This window comes from Orcinus orca, chromosome 13, assembly GCF_937001465.1.
Source record: "Orcinus orca chromosome 13, mOrcOrc1.1, whole genome shotgun sequence".
Classification (NCBI taxonomy): domain Eukaryota; kingdom Metazoa; phylum Chordata; class Mammalia; order Artiodactyla; family Delphinidae; genus Orcinus; species Orcinus orca.
The window spans coordinates 10,171,951-10,187,510 of record NC_064571.1 but is presented as its reverse complement, the minus strand read 5'-3'; the positions used below and the strand labels follow the sequence as shown (position 1 = coordinate 10,187,510).

Sequence of the window (15,560 nt, the reverse complement as noted above, 5' to 3'; positions counted from 1 at the left end):
AAATACACGGCAGTTTTGCCCAACATTCTATTTTTCAATGTAAAACTTTCCAACTATTCATTTTTTCCAATATAAAACTTTCCAACTATTCATTTTTTACAGTAAGGGTGATTTATTATACTTAGAACTAAATGTGAGTTAACCATTGTAAGCACTTTTTTTTTTTAATTAATTTATTAATTTATTTTCGGCTGCATTGGGTCTTCATTGCTGCGCACAGACCTTCTCTAATTGTGGCGAGCAGGGGTTACTCTTTGTTGCAGTGCGCGGGCGTCTCATTGCAGTGGCTTCTCTTGTTGCAGAGCACAGGCTCTAGGTGCATGCGTTTCAGTAGTTGTGGCTCGCAGGCTCTAGAGCACAGGCTCAGTAGTTGTGGCACACGGGCTTAGTTGCTCTGCGGCATGTGGGATCTTCCTGGACCAGGGCTTGAACCCGTGTCCCCTGCATTGGCAGGTGGATTCTTAACCACTGTGCCACCAGGGAAGTCCCTGTAAGCACTTCTGAAATAAATTCTCAAATAAGAAAACAATATGTCTGGTCTAAGAATCTTTTGGTTCTGGGGCCTGTTATATGATCTAATAGTTGTCCATCCTAACAGGTCATCTCTCTATTGAAAGTGAGATGGAAGAAATTCCCTGGCAGTCCAGGGGTTAGGACTCCACGCTTCCTCTCCAGGGAGCACAGGTTCGATCCCTGGTCAGGGAACTAAGATCCTGCAAGCCACGTGGTGCAGCCAAAAATAAAATAAATTAAATTCAGAAAAAAAATTTTAAAAAAAGAGAGATGAAAAGATTCTTTTGTGGAGGAAACGAATGAGGTTTGATTCCCCATCAGTCAGCAAAAAGGAAAGAAAAGACTTATGAGAGCATGTAAAGGAAAAGGCAGAAAATACAGATCAGGCAACATCTCTGAACTCTACAAAATGTTTTTTAACATATCCATTCGGGTAAACTTTAAAATAAACAAAAGCCTCCATTTCTCAGGGATCCAAAGGAAAAATGGTGGGATCTGAAGTGACTGTTCTCATCCATCTTATTTTGTAAGTCATGAGAGATGGAATGGGTGACAGAAGCTGTGAAAAGGAAGACAAGCTCTATCTTAGATGCTGGGGGACAGAGGGAAACTGGAGAACAGCCCTAAGTCCCTGACATTGATCACAGAAGTCATCCCACTCAGTTAGGGATGGAGAAGCCTAAATCAAGGGGAGTGAGTCCTACAAATTTAGGAAAGTGCCTTTGATGAAGGGAAGGAATATGTTTCATGTATGCTTTTGATTCCAAGACTAAAGTTTGCTGTATCTGGTTTCCTAAGTCTTAGGAGAACGACTTGCCCCAGAATCCAAGACAGCACAACTTACACAGCAATGGAAAGATACAACCAACGTTCGCGTACAGAAGCTGAAGAAAGAACTCTGTAGCTGACAAGAGGGATGAATTCCGAAGAGATGCACAGAGCTAAGGTAGGCCAGTTTGGAGAGAATACGAGCAGTCATTTATCAGGATGCAAGACAAAGCTTATGAAGACCTCAGAGGCCTCTAATAAGGGAAGAATAGGATAGAGAAAGGAACAGCGTCTCTGGTCTCTAGAACCAGGCTCAAAATGTAAATAACATCTGGGTATCACTTAGGTCCTTTAAACAAATACCAGCCTAGTACATAGGACTGAACATTCTATTAAAGATTCTTGGGGAGGCTGATGGGGGCGGGAAGCTGGGATTCCCATTCTTTCTCCTAGGCTGCAATGATACAAGAGTATATTCTGGGTTTTGACCACACAGGCATCTTCTGAAGTCACCAATCACTCTCAGATGAAAAACATTTCAGATGGGCTTTATTTTTTCCTTTCTTCATATCAACTTTATTCTTAATGTCAGTACTTTATAACCCCTTAAATCACTTGTCAGCTTTCTGTAACTATTTTAATTATAAATCCCTAATCTTTTTTTTTTTTTTTTTTTGCGGTACGCGGGCCTCTCACTGTTGTAGCCTCTCCCGTTGCAGAGCACAGGCTCCAGATGCGCAGGCTCAGCGGCCATGGCTCACAGGCCCAGCCACTCTGCGACATGTGGGATCTTCCCGTACCGGAGCACGAACCCGTGTCTCCTGCATTGGCAGGCGGACTCTCAACCACTGCGCCACCAGGGAAGCCCATAAATCTCTAATCTTATATGATGTTTCAGCAACATATCTAATATTGCTATTCTAAATTCTTTTAAATTTCCCAGTGGAAGGAAGATATATGTGTATCTGTGATTGTTTGCATCTGTCAAACAGGCAGTACCTAGAGAAAAATAATCACTTTTCTAAGCAGAGCTCTAACTTTGATATCATGTGACAACCCAAGAAATTGAGTGGAGAACCTTCTGAGGCTACAGGAGAGTGGAATTCAGAGAAACATTATGAAGACAAGGAGGCAAATTTCTTTTTTCATTTTACAGATCAGGAAACTGACACCCAGATTAAGAGTTTAAGTCATTTGCCCATTATCTGCTTCTTGGGAAAGTCAAGGTTGGAGCTCATGTCCCCTGACGTGGCCTGGTTTTCCTTCTCCAATAAGTCCGGAAATTATGATGCTGGAATAACAAGTCACTGAAAGCCCAAATATGAATAAAAATACTTTACTCACTGGCCTTCCTATAACTTAGAGAATCTATTAGTCATCTGACAGAAATGGACATTTAATATTGAAATTAGCAAGCAGGTAAAGTAAATCAGAGTTTTAAAGCAAGAGAGACTTGTAACTGCACATTTCTGCCTCAGAAGCAGGAAAGGCAAACTTAGACACAGGTGGACCATTTACTCCCACCCAGATCAAAACAAGCCTCCCCCCTCACGTTCTGGGGTGGGTTTGGGAAGATAAGATAACAGATTCACTAAGGCAACAGCAATGCCAAAAATTGAAGGGAGGGCTAGATCACTGAAGCAAGGATTATTATTTAACAGATTTTCAGATATTCCATGGCAATCACTACACTCTCAACACAAATCTGAGAAAAAAGGGTAGAGGGAGAAGATTAAAGAAGGTAAGAGTCACAGCAGATGAAATGTGAAATGCTGTCGGTGGCACAAGCTTCCAATTAGTGATTTTTTTTTTTTAATGGGCAACATATTTGCGAGCCTTTGGGTATTTTACGCTTCTTGATTTATGTAAACTGCCAGCATTGGGGGGTTTATAGATTTGCTTCATCAAAGTATCAAACTATTTCTTCATCAAACTATTTGCAAGTTCTTCCTTTATTCCTGACATGTAGAGGTAATGTGAAGCTCTTAGAAGAAAACAATCATTCTAGGCTTAGGAAACAGCACATGAAACTTCCCTCAGTAAGAAGCTCCGGAAGCCTTTCAACCCGGCCTGTCTCTCCCTTCCTTCCACGGCGCCCAGGAGGAAGGTCCAACGCCTGGTGACCTCTCCAACTCAACTCATCTGAAAACAAGCATCAGCCTTGCCAGCTTCAATGGCTGTTTCTGTCAATTCTTCTAGGCCACGAAATCATCTTTCTTTTCTTTTCCTTACATACTGAAGACATCACTGTGTTCTGAGAACTCTCCCTCCTTGAGATCTGATTCCCTACTTTACCTTCTTCCATTCCCTCTGCCTCCAATACCAGTTTAAAGCCTGCAAATTACTGTTCTCTGCCTCTGCTACCCACCCCTCCCTTCCCCTGTCCCCAGTAAATCCCGATTTATTGGGAACAGGGTCCATTAACCTAATAGGGACATTACTGAAGAACCCATTGTGTGGGAGGGTCATTGTAATTGCCCCTCAGAATAAGAATAATGGCAGAGAGGGGCGTCCATAATTAAGGACAAAGGGAAGGCATTGAGTAAGCCAGGAAATTATTCCTAGAAACACATCAGATTCTAATAACTGCTGACAACCCTAGTACTTACTTCTGTTACTCCTAGATATACCCACAGTGATTGGCATCAGGGCTTTATAGGGGATCATTGTGACCTTTTCAAGGGGCAGTGTGGAAGAGGCATCCACAATACTTTACCCTACTCTACAAACAAGCCTGGTGGGAAAGAAGCTCCTAGCAGTAGAAAGGAAGGAGGGCAGACAATCTCTGCAGCTTCTGGAAAACAGGGTAGAGGTAAGTATAATTACCGTAAGGTCCTATAACCACAGTGCTATTTGTTCCCAAAAGGCCCAGTTTACTATCAAGATCAAGTGCAAACTCCTTAATCTAACATTTAAGATTAGACATCAAACTATTAAACCAGTCTTTCAAAAAGAATCTCCACTGCTCATTAGCAGGAGTCCTCAAGGGTGAGTTTCTTCAGTAACCCTGATTTACATCAGGAATGTCCTCCCCAGGCTCTCCCCAATCCAGATCCACCAGCACCCCCTGCACCCCCTGTTAAGGCCCAAGTCAAAAGTTAAGCCCCCCTTGCCCCATGAAGCTTTCTCTGACAGACAGCAGACAGGCCCCACGTCCCCTCCCTCCTATGGACTCCCCTAGCTAAATCATTTGTATTAATTTAGCACTTAATACACATTAATTTAGCAATTAATATTTTCTATGTCTGTATCTCCATCTCCCAGATAATACCACTAGTTTCTTAAGGACAGGATCTGTTTCAGTAAGATAAGGTTGTAATTAGGTATAAATCCAATAGCAGTGGATGCCCAATCAACGTTTCCTGATTGTTGACTGATTGAGGTGCTATCAGACAAGCTGAAGACCTAAAAATGTGTTAATTCCTACAATGGTTAGCAGAACCTAAGCTTGCCTAAAGACCCCAGAGTGAGCACCCTCTGAGTTAACAACCCCACAAACTGGATACTTGTGTAGATTCAAATTAATTAATCGATGCCCTGAAAGAAATTCTGGACTCAGAGAGCATCAGGATTTCCAAAAGCAGCTAATTTTTTTTTAGAAGGTATTTAACTTAAGGGCCCTAAGGGAGCAAAATATCCACACAGCTTCTCTAAAAGGAAGGTAATCACATGAATAGCTCTTTATATTTTACTTGCATTGTCAAGTGGCTCTTGAAAGAACCTTGAGAAGTAGAATGGGAAGTTACTAAAAGACCAAGGGGCAGAGAAGGTTAGGCTGACTGTTTTCCAACTCACTCTCAGGTAGGAAGCATCAGCGTATTACATATGTCTTCTTAGACATCTGGACTCCGTGACAAAGAGGTCTCTTCATTTTTGGTTTTCGAATCCGTAAGTCCTCGGTCTCCAGAGCTTCTAGTTCCGAGGAAGATGATGAAAACTTTCCGGCTGCCATTCTATACTCTATCCAAACTTCCGTTCTTTAATTACCAGTTGGCTGCAGGAACAACTCCCAGTCCCTCGAGCCCTCATTTACTCTGTCCACACAGCCTTTCAGATCAGTTAAATCAAGCCTGGAGGTCTCCAAGGGTACCAACCCATCGCTTTCATTTGCCATGTATCAATATAATTTACATAACTAACCCTGAAGTGCCTACCGACGTGCCCTCACGTTATAGGCACTAAGCTAAAACCCTCTTAGGCTCTTCCCTGGGCTTTTGATGACTCACTCCCTAGCTCTCTGCCACAGCATTCTAGGGTCTGGAACCAAAATTTCACGGGCTTCAGCATCTAGGTTCTTTCCTTACAGCAAGGACGCGGAACAGAAAACTGCGGGAAACCGGGAAGTGTGCCACTCGGCGCGGTTCCGTTTTCACCCCACCTGCCTACCTCTTAAGCCAGAGACAGGCATTTCCCCCAGGACTCTGCGACCTCAAACAAGTCTCGACTCTACAAACGGGATTAATTTTCTTTTTTCCATAAACCAGACATAACAATTCTGGTTTAGTTATTTAAGTAAAGGATGGAAGAGGCACGACTCTCCGGACCCAAAGGCCGAGGCACAATTTTTTCCACCTCAGGAACCTCAAGTTAGTTTTTTTTCTCCTACGATACCTTCCCTGGGATGATGCTTTAACCGTGAAACCATGTAAGCCAGTTGCAGCTTGGACAGCTAAGGAAAAAAAACCCATTCCCTACTCCTGAGCCAACCTAGGGCGCCCTCACCACGCCGTACCCGGAATCCCAGCCCCCGCTCAAGACTCCGCGAGCTTTCGGTTCAACATGGCTGCGGGAAGTGAAAGGAGAGGCCGGCGCGCGGGATGGAGGCGGGGCTTGGTCTCCTGGCAACGGCCCCGGCGATTGGCCAGCCCATCTGCAGCTGAGGCCAATGGTCAGGCGCCTTGCAAACGCTCGGCGTGGCGACTGCGGCTGCGCGGGAGATTCGAATCGGCGGCGGCTCCTCGCTGGCGGCGCAGGTGGGGCTGCTGCTGGCTCGCGTCCTCTAGCCATGGATAACCCGGAAAATGTTTTTCAGTAAGTGTGGGTCTGTGGGAGGGGAGGGGCGGGGGCGTGATCCCCAGCTGCCGGCAGCCAGGGGGCTTGGGTACCTGGGTTCGGGCCTAGTGGTCTGCAGGTCCCCGGCCCGCCCCACCCCAGACCTGCCTCCCTTTGCCCTTCCCAACCCCTTTCCTTGGCTCCGGAGTTTGTCCCCTCCCACCGTCCCGCCACCCACCCCTACCCCATCCCAGCTGGGCTGTGGGCCACTAGGGAGCCGTGGAAAGGACCGCGCACCGTGTAGCCGGGACTCTCTACCGAGACCCGGGCCCTGCGGCTGAGCTGCAGCCGGAGTGGCAGTTTGGGGGGATTTGGACGGTTCCTGAGGCCCTCAGCGCTCCTTGATTCTTTGTAAGGAATCCGCTCTGGGCAGATTGCCGCTGTGGAAGTAAAACGTCTAACCCAACAAAAAACTAAAACTTACCTTTAGGTTTCATGAGAAACTTTCAAAACCACTCATTTTAAAATTCTGCGAAAGAGAGAGAACTTAAAATTGCTTTAACCCCTAATCCCACAGTTTTTAAAAGTCTTTGAATAACGTGCACTTTAAGGGGAAAAATGTTCCCTTATGTTTATCATCATTTATGTCAACCTGCTAACAATTTTTAAAATTCCTACGCCTTTGCTTTTTATTTGTATGACTTAGGTGATTTATCCAGACTGTTTCAAAAGCATTTAAAACACTTAAACCATATGCGACAGGAAGTAAAACTGGTTAGTTTTATCAGCACCAAGGTAATCTTAACTCTCTGGGGATCCGAAGACTCAGGTGGTTAAGTGCTGTCAAAACAAAAATTTGTTTGCCTTAAGACTTTTTCTTTAGCCCAGCCTGCAAAGGATTTCGATATTAGAGGCTCGTTTTCCCCCATTTTAAAAAAGAAATCAGGTATTTCCGACCTTATTTTGACTTTTTAGCTTTTAAAAATAAGTACTACATTTACATGGTTAAAAAAAGATTTAGAAAACTGTTCACTGCGCTCTATACTTGACTGCTCTCCCACTCCCTCATATGTAACCATGTTTCTAGTTTATTTTTATATTTATTTTGCAAATATAAATATTTATATTATAATAACATATGAACATGTCTATATACATATATGTACACGTGTGTACAATTCCTGCCTTTATTGCATGTAAAATGTAACAGAGTGTACACACTGCTTTTTTTGCTTAACACTATCCTTGGAGATTTCACTCTATCAATCCATAGATTCTTTTCTCCTTTTTTACAACTACATGATATTTCATGTACCACAGTTGATCTAAAAAGTCCCCCGTTGATGGAGACTTGGGTTGTGGACAATATTTTGCTATTACAAATAGTGCCGCAGTGAAAAATCTTGTACACGTGACATTTTGCATATATCTGTCCTCTAGATTCCCAGAAGTGGGTTTGCTAGATCAAAAGTAAATCCATGTGGAATTTTGGTAGATTTTATTACCAATTGCGGTGGCAGGGACTGTGTATACTCCCACCTGCAAGCAAATTGTAAAGAGTGCCTGTTTCCTTTGCTTCCCCTCTACACTTGCCACATTGTTGCAATCTGGTGGGTGAGAAGTTGTATCTCAATGAGGTGAATTTCTCTTATGAGAGAGGTTGAGTATTTTTCTGTGGAATACCTTTTGTTCATTTCTTAAATTGGGTTGGGTTTGGTTTTTTCCCTCCAACTTCTAGAAGCTCTGTTTGGTTATCCCAGTTTATCATTTCTCTTTTGACTCTGCTTCGTGTTTTGTTTTATTTGACATATAGAAGCTTTTAATTTATATATAGTTGACTTCATCTAGCTTTTCTTTTGTGGCTTATGGATTTTGAGTCATAAGAAACATTGATTTTATCTGTATCTTGAGGTACAAGAGCTAGAAGAAAGTATTACTTTCAACCCTTTTTTCCCTACCCCCCGAAAAAAGTCATGTAACAAATGTCATGTAGCGTCTCTGATAGAAACCTAGAGTGTTCCTTAGCTTGACTGTCTCTTACCCAGTGTGCAATCCCATCAGCAAGTCTCATTGTTTCTTTCTCCAAAACACCCACATTCCACACTGTTCCCACCATGGTCCACCCTGTCACTGGGGCTCTGCAGTAGCTTCCTAACTGGTTTCCGGCTTCTATTCTCATCCCCCACCCGCTTCTTCACTTGGAGAGACAGATGCACATTTTAAAATGCAAATTAGATCTTGTCATCCCCACCCTTCTCCTAGCTCCGCGTACTTACATAGCTGCTTGGATCCCTGGCACCGATCAAATGTCACCCCCTCAGAGAGGCAGGCTTTCTTTCCCTGACCACTCTACCTAAAAACAGTAAGTCCCGTCACATTCTTACCCCTTCTCCCATCTTTTGAGGGTTTTTTTCCTATGTGCTTAATGTCACCTGACAATACTTTACAGTTTGGGTTTGTTTGTTTGTTTACCGCACTAGCACCTCGGGGCCCCTGGAGAACTTTGCTGTGCTTGGTTGTTTTTTTTTAAGCTGTGGTTGGGTACACGGAGGTCGGGCCAAGCAGAGTTCTCAGGGAGCCATAGCCACTGACTTCTGAGCATTGCCATTGTGTGTTCTTCTTAGGGACGTTGTGTTCCACTGAGGCCCAGAAAGCAAACTGGATCTGGAAGCCCTGATCGGTGGGACCCTGGGCTGCCGCGCACCCTTCCCAAGCCCTCTTCAAGTCTTCCAGCCAAGCTCCTGAGCAGCAAGGGGAAGGGTCTGAGGCAGTGCCATGCCTGGGTCCCAACATTAGGAGAAGGAGCAGCAAACTTCTGGGTGCTGCCCCTCGTGGTGGTGGTAGTGACATCGGGCATCAGTGAGAGGAGAAGGAGACTCCTGGGGATAGACCTGGGGACCTTCCTTTTAGCTGCTTCTCTATAGGGCTACCTCAGGGGCCTTGCGTCTTACTTTCTTCTGAAGAAACACTGACTGCTTCTGAGTGTTCTGACTTCTGAGGGAATGCTGTTTTCATTTTTATTATAGCATTTGAATTGATATTTAAGATTTCTATTTTAAGGTGTATAGTGATAAATATAAAATATATCTTTTAGGAAGTATTCCTAATAATCCCATGTACATGTACATATTTTTCTCTGCTCTAGAATGTTTGAAGCCCATATGCAGAGCTACAAGGGCGATGACCCACTTGGTGAATGGGAAAGGTTAGCATTTCGTTTATTTATTTTTTCTGTAAACAAACTATATGTGCTGCCCTGAAAAATTAATGTTATCCGTATTTGTTCTAGTTACATACGATGGGTAGAAGAGAATTTTCCTGAGAATAAAGAATATATGACAACTTTATTAGAGCATCTAATGAAGGAATTTTTAGATAAGAAGAGATACCACAATGACCCAAGGTTCATAAATTATTGTTTAAAATTTGTAAGTATACTTTCAGATGTATAATCACATCTCTAGTCATGTTGTCCTTTTGTTTTTTACCCCAGATTTGAAGATCATTTTAGACTGTCTTTTATTCTGATACCTTATGTTTCATAATTTTTTTTTAAGTTGTATGGCCAGAGACACGTATTTTACAACCTTTTGGCTTCTGTACTGTGGAATCAGTGATTTAATTTTAAAATCCTTCTTCTCTGTGTATCAAGTCTGAAATGTGACAACACGAGGTAGAAACCATTAGATTAAAAGAAGGTTCATTGGATGAGAAGCATGCTTGGGGAAGGGGAGATAAGCAGGTACTCCCAGTGGGTTCCTGGGAGTAAATTAAATTCATTGTGAATAATTAAGAAAATATTAACTCTCAGAAATGAAATTTAGTACTAAAAGGAGAAGGCCGCCTCAGGTTAGGCTGGGTCTCTTCAATCTTGAAATAAAGGCTTGGGGGCGTGATTTCTAGTAATAAAATCATGAATGGAATAGATAAAGTAAACAAGGATTTGTTCACTAAGTTTCCAAATATGAGGATTAGAGGAAGCCTGTGGAGCTTGAGCAAGTATAACTTTATGTACTACGTTACAGAACCTGCTGTCTTGGGAAATAATGTGGGTTGTCTGGGGACATTGAATGTCAAGGAAAGGAACGAGCTTAACTTTGAGGCTTGCCATCAGAGGACCACACAGGCCTTCCCCTGCACAGTACATCCTGAAGCCTCCAGGAAGACGAACGCTGAGGGCTGGCTGGCCTCGGCCACACTGAGACTGGCAGTGCCTTCGTTCTCATGTCTGTCTGCTTTGGATTTCTGCAGGCTGAGTACAACAGTGACCTTCCTCAGTTTTTTGAGTTTCTGTACAACCATGGGATTGGGACCCTGTCAGCTCCTCTGTACGTAGCCTGGGCTGGGCATCTGGAAGGCCAGGGGGAGCGGCAGCACGCCAGTGCCGTTTTTCGGAGAGGAATTCAGAATGAGGCCGAACCTAGAGAGCTGCTGCAGCAACAGTACAGGTAGTTTGAAAATAAAACTCCACGCAGTGTCTCCTACCTTGAAATGCAATGTTTGCTCTTAAAAGATTTTTATTGTTATCTGTTTGTACAGGGAAATCCTTCTCATTGGGGAAAATGTGGATGTATAGAATAGTAGAAAAGCTGCCCAGAAATATTACTGTTAACATTTTTGTGCACTTCCTTCCAATATCTTTTCCGATGCCTATGTGTGTGCCTTAGTGTCTGTGTATTTTTACGGTAGACCATACTGTATGTCTGATTGTATGTACTGAGCCTTATACTGCTCTTAAGAAATTATGCACTTTTATACTACTTATAAAGTGGTTGTGAAGTCTGTCACAGAGCTGTGTCATAATTTAATTGTTCTCCAATGGAACATTAAAGTTGTTTCCAACATTTTGATTTTTATAAATAACAACATAATGAATATTTTAATGAATAACTTTGTTTTTCACAATTTTTGACTTTTTCAGTGATTAAATACACCTCATTTAGGGTGTTATTTATATATACCCTAATACAGAAAACTAAAGAAGCAGAAGAAACCCATCAATTTTAATTCGCATTTTTTTCTCCGCTTGTAATAGGATTGCAAGCGTTTTTTATGTACATATGCAGCCCTGTGTCAAGGTCTTTTTTCTTCATCATAAAAGTATTTCCTAATGTATTTCCTATTATTATCTAGTTCCTTCTGATAGATTCTCAGAATTGAAACTGTGGAGTCAAAGGGTGTATGAAGAGTGTTCAGGCTTGTGGTACAAGTAACCAAATTCCCTTCTCAAAAGGTGGTACAGGTTTCTGCTGTCTCTGTCTAGCAGCATAGAGACAGCTTGTCTCTCTGCACCCCTTGCTGGCTCTTAATACACTCATTGTTTTCAACTTTGCTCCAGTGCGCATGCTCTTTTTAAACTTTATTATGAGAATTTTCAAGTATGCGTTAAAAAAAGAAAAGTTAATATAATGAACCTGCATTTACTTATCACTTGGTTTTAATTATTATTAATATTTGATCACGCTGTGCTGAAGGATTTTTTTTTAATTAATTTATTTATATACTTTTGGCTGCGTTGGGTCTTTGTTGCTGCACGCCGGCTTTCTATTTGTTGCTGTGTGCAGGCTTCTCATTGCAGTGGCTTCTCTTGTTGCGGAACACAGGCTCTAGGCACACAGGCTCTAGAGTGCAGGCTCAGTAGTTGTGGCGCATGGGCTTAGTTGCTCCGTGGCATGTGGAATCTTCCCGGACCAGGGCTCGAACCTGCATCACCTGCTAACCACTGCGCCACCAGGGAAGTCCCTGTGCTGAAGGATTTAAAGCAGATCCAAAACAGCAAAATATTTTACCCTAAACACTTCCATAAACATCTCAAAAAGGTGATTTCTTACAGAACCTTACATCATTTTCATACCTAACAAAATGAATAGTAATTCCTTAATATCATCTAATTTTCCCCTATTCTTCATTATGTAAAATGTTTTTGTTTTTTGCCTTTTTTTTAAACCATTGGTTTGTTTGAATTGAGTCAAACAACATTGGCATTTGTCTGCATTTGGTTGTACATCTCTCAGTCTCTTCATACTATGCACCCCTCCTCATATCATCCAAAAATGTCAAGCTTGGAGGTTGCATATTACTTGATAGGTTGATTAACATGCAAAGATGCATGAAATGACATGTTTAAGAAGTCCTCACAGCATGAACAGTAATATATCTGCTTTTTAAAATAGTTTTGTACTTTAACATCTTTCTTCAAACCATTATACTTTTCATATGTTCCAGATGTAGAGAATGCCTAAAATAGAGAGTTCAAACACCCCATGTTGTAACATGTACATACTTGATACCCTCAGAAGGAGGGTATGTTTGTTATATGAATTTAAGAAATACTAATATAAACGAGGCAAAAAGAGGAATTTTTCTAATATTAAGTGTATTGGGTATGAAGACAATCCCAGAATTTTTTTTTTTTAATTTTGAAGCAACTCTAAAATTCAGCTTTACATTCTCTCTTAACCTCAGTCTTTACTAGCTTATAGTAAGCTGTCTACCATGTTTAGTTTTCACTTTTTTTTAAAATTAATTAATTATTTATTTTTGGCTGCTTTGGGTCTTCATTGCTGTGCGCAGGCTTTCTCTAGTTGTGGCGAGCAGGGGCTACTCTTCGTTGCGGTGGCTTCTCTTATTGTGGAACACAGGCTCTAGGTGCACGAGCTTCGGTAGTTGTGGCATGTGGGCTTAGTAGTTGTGGCGCACGGGCTTAGTTGCTCCATGGCATGTGGGATCTTCCCGGACCAGGGCTCGAACCCATGTCCCCTGCATTGGTACGCAGATTCTTAACCACTGTACCACCAGGGAAGTCCCTAGTTTTCACTTTAATATAATATATATTGAACTGTAAATTATAATCTATACTGATGCCTTTATTGCTGTCTTTTAGGTTGTTTCAGACACGCCTCACCGAAACCCATTTGCCAACTCAAGGTAAATAATGCTTTCTAAAATGTCCAAGACGTTGGTAATTTAGTCTGATTTTCACTACTTTTTTTTTTTGTTTTCCTTAAAAAACAAATCCATCCACTATTTCTTGATTATATTATCTTAGATAACAGGGGCGGTGCTATGATAATAATAATGCCTGATAAATAGCAGAGCAGGGGCTCTGTCATAGCACTTTAAAAGAAACCCCCCTCCAACACACACACACACACACACACACACACACACACACACACACACACAAGCTTGGTGATTTCATTGTATTTTTAGGATTTTTAAAAAATAAAAATTGCCCCACATAGAGGACAATACCTACTCTGAAGTGAATCTGTTCTGAATTGAATCAAATAATAGATTACATTCTAGCATTAAGCATTGACTATCCTATTGTTTAAAATAACTAGAGTTTACATGTCTTTCAGGGACTTTCTTGGGCATTTTGAATTGATTAGAAAGCTATCTCTACCATATTTCTCTTATTTATAAAGTATTTTAGTTGCATTTTCTGAGACAGTGTAAATGAGTTTATTTTTTAATGCTACTTATTGAAAGATCAAGGGAATGTATTTGTAATAATTTTATTTAATATGGTTTTACCCTCATTTCTTTTTATTTCATCTTTTTCCCCTCATAGCAAGAACCTCAGAACCTCTGAATAATGCTCAGATTTTAAACCAACTGGTAACATTAAAATCCAATCCAGGAAATAACTCAGCCTGCATTTCTAAGAATCAGGTAATAATAATGATTGTAGTTCGTGTGGGAACTGGGAAGGGTATGGAACGGTCATCCAGCTGCCTTCCTTGGGCATCTCATTTCTTTGACCTTGTCTCCCAAGACTCTAACCTCCATGTCAGCCACCTGTGCCTGTGGCACCTTTCCGGGCCTGTCATCATCCACCACAGCTCACCTCAAATATTAAATTTAAAATAACTCACTGATCATAACTTCCTGCATTGTCTGACCTAGGGAACCCTGCTCCACGACCTCCTGTCTTCGCCTCCTCCCAGCAGCCTCTCCTCCTTTGTTCTGCGGGGCTCCCTTGCACAGGCCCAGGATTCCCTACCATGGGTCACACCCACGTGGAGGCACCTGAGCTCACCTAAAACACTCCTGGCTTCGAACTATAACCTCAGCCAGGGCTTTACTACTCCCCGGCAATTATGCTTCCAATTTCCCAGTTCACTTTTTATGTTTTACATATCACTTATGTTTCCCATTTTACTCTCTAATGCCAAATTATGATGATTTTACACTTCTTTTTACTCTCCTCAAACTTGGGACCTGACTACCTCCAACCCCTTCCTCAGGAACTGGCAAAAATACTATTTCAGTGAAACAACAGAAGCCATCAGATGATGTCTGTCCATTTCTGCCACCAACCAATAAATAACTTCACCTTTCTCTGCCATTGCAGTGGGGCGAGGTGGCTCTTCTGCCCTGATGGCTTATTAGCATGTGAAAACGCTCTTTTCTTGCTTCCCAGCATCTTTCCTCTTCATAGTACTGTTGCTCTTTCAAAGTTTGCTAAGGACCTCCTTTAAGCTAAATCCCATGGAAATGCCTCTGTTCGTAGTACACATGTGCAGGTTTTATTAATGTAGCACATTCCTGATGTAGAATATGAATTTCCAACTTCGACAGATACTCAAGATGATCCCAATTTACATCCTACTCATGTTTGCCAGTCTCATTGCTTCCTGTTGTCCCGACTGTAAGTTTCTAGGCAGCAGAGTTGGGTCTTGTTTACAGTCACTTCCCAGGACCTAGCCCAGGACATGACACGTATGAGATGTTCAGTAAATACTTGTCTAGTGAATGAATGCTAGCATTAGAGACTCCTCAACATAGAACAGTGCCAGAAGAAAATTTTAATGATTTTTTTTTTTTAATGTAGCTATTTGGAATGTTAAACTCATTACGCGTAGGTGCTGTGGCTCAGCTCCTGGACTATGTATCAAAGGGAAGTAAGTGCCCTTCTTGACTACCAAGCAGATATTTTAAAATCGCTTTCTTATCGGAGTCTAGTTGCAAAAGTTATCATAAAAGTAATAATGCAAACCTAGGCTTCAGATATTAATTGTAACTTGAAAGAACATATACAAATCTACTCGATGAGACCCCCCCCTCAAGTGTTTTCATATTGTTTTGTGAAGTAATTTGGATGATAGATTCTTTCCAGGTAAGTGAGTGCTTGTGTTTCTTTTCTGTCTTTCTAGGGTTCAGAGCTTTCTGGAGTAACATCTTCAGCTTGTGATAAAGAGTCGAATATGCAAGTACAATCAGTGCATTCATCTATTACTTAGTTTCCTTCAAGAGCTGCTTCAGTACACTGTTGTAAATAA

General features: G+C 41.8%; 1 protein-coding gene and 1 long non-coding RNA gene across 4 annotated transcripts in view; one reads left to right on the top strand and one right to left on the bottom strand.

Annotated features, from left to right (window-relative positions):
* Positions 1–909: 909 nt before the first annotated feature.
* LOC117195835 (uncharacterized) lies at positions 910–6,059 on the bottom strand. Its single transcript, XR_004475689.2, has 2 exons — positions 5,077–6,059; positions 910–1,072 (listed from the first exon to the last, which is right to left on the bottom strand). It is a non-coding gene; the product is annotated as an uncharacterized LOC117195835 (long non-coding RNA).
* A 122-nt stretch (positions 6,060–6,181) lies between these two features.
* Positions 6,182–15,560, top strand: part of BUB1 (BUB1 mitotic checkpoint serine/threonine kinase) — a 41,834-nt gene continuing 32,455 nt past the window's right edge. The window contains exons 1-8 of one of the 3 annotated variants that reach the window (XM_049695698.1): positions 6,250–6,312; positions 8,536–8,635; positions 9,419–9,478; positions 9,563–9,701; positions 10,525–10,721; positions 13,157–13,200; positions 13,850–13,950; positions 15,435–15,487. In XM_049695698.1, the coding sequence (XP_049551655.1) occupies positions 9,420–9,478; positions 9,563–9,701; positions 10,525–10,721; positions 13,157–13,200; positions 13,850–13,950; positions 15,435–15,487 (593 nt within the window). In that variant the 5' untranslated portion in view covers positions 6,250–6,312; positions 8,536–8,635; position 9,419. Of the gene's footprint in view, positions 6,313–6,979; positions 7,220–8,535; positions 8,636–9,418; positions 9,479–9,562; positions 9,702–10,524; positions 10,722–13,156; positions 13,201–13,849; positions 13,951–15,434; positions 15,488–15,560 lie in introns of all 3 variants that reach the window. The other 2 variants (XM_049695699.1, XM_004277805.3) reach the window with 2 other exon arrangements.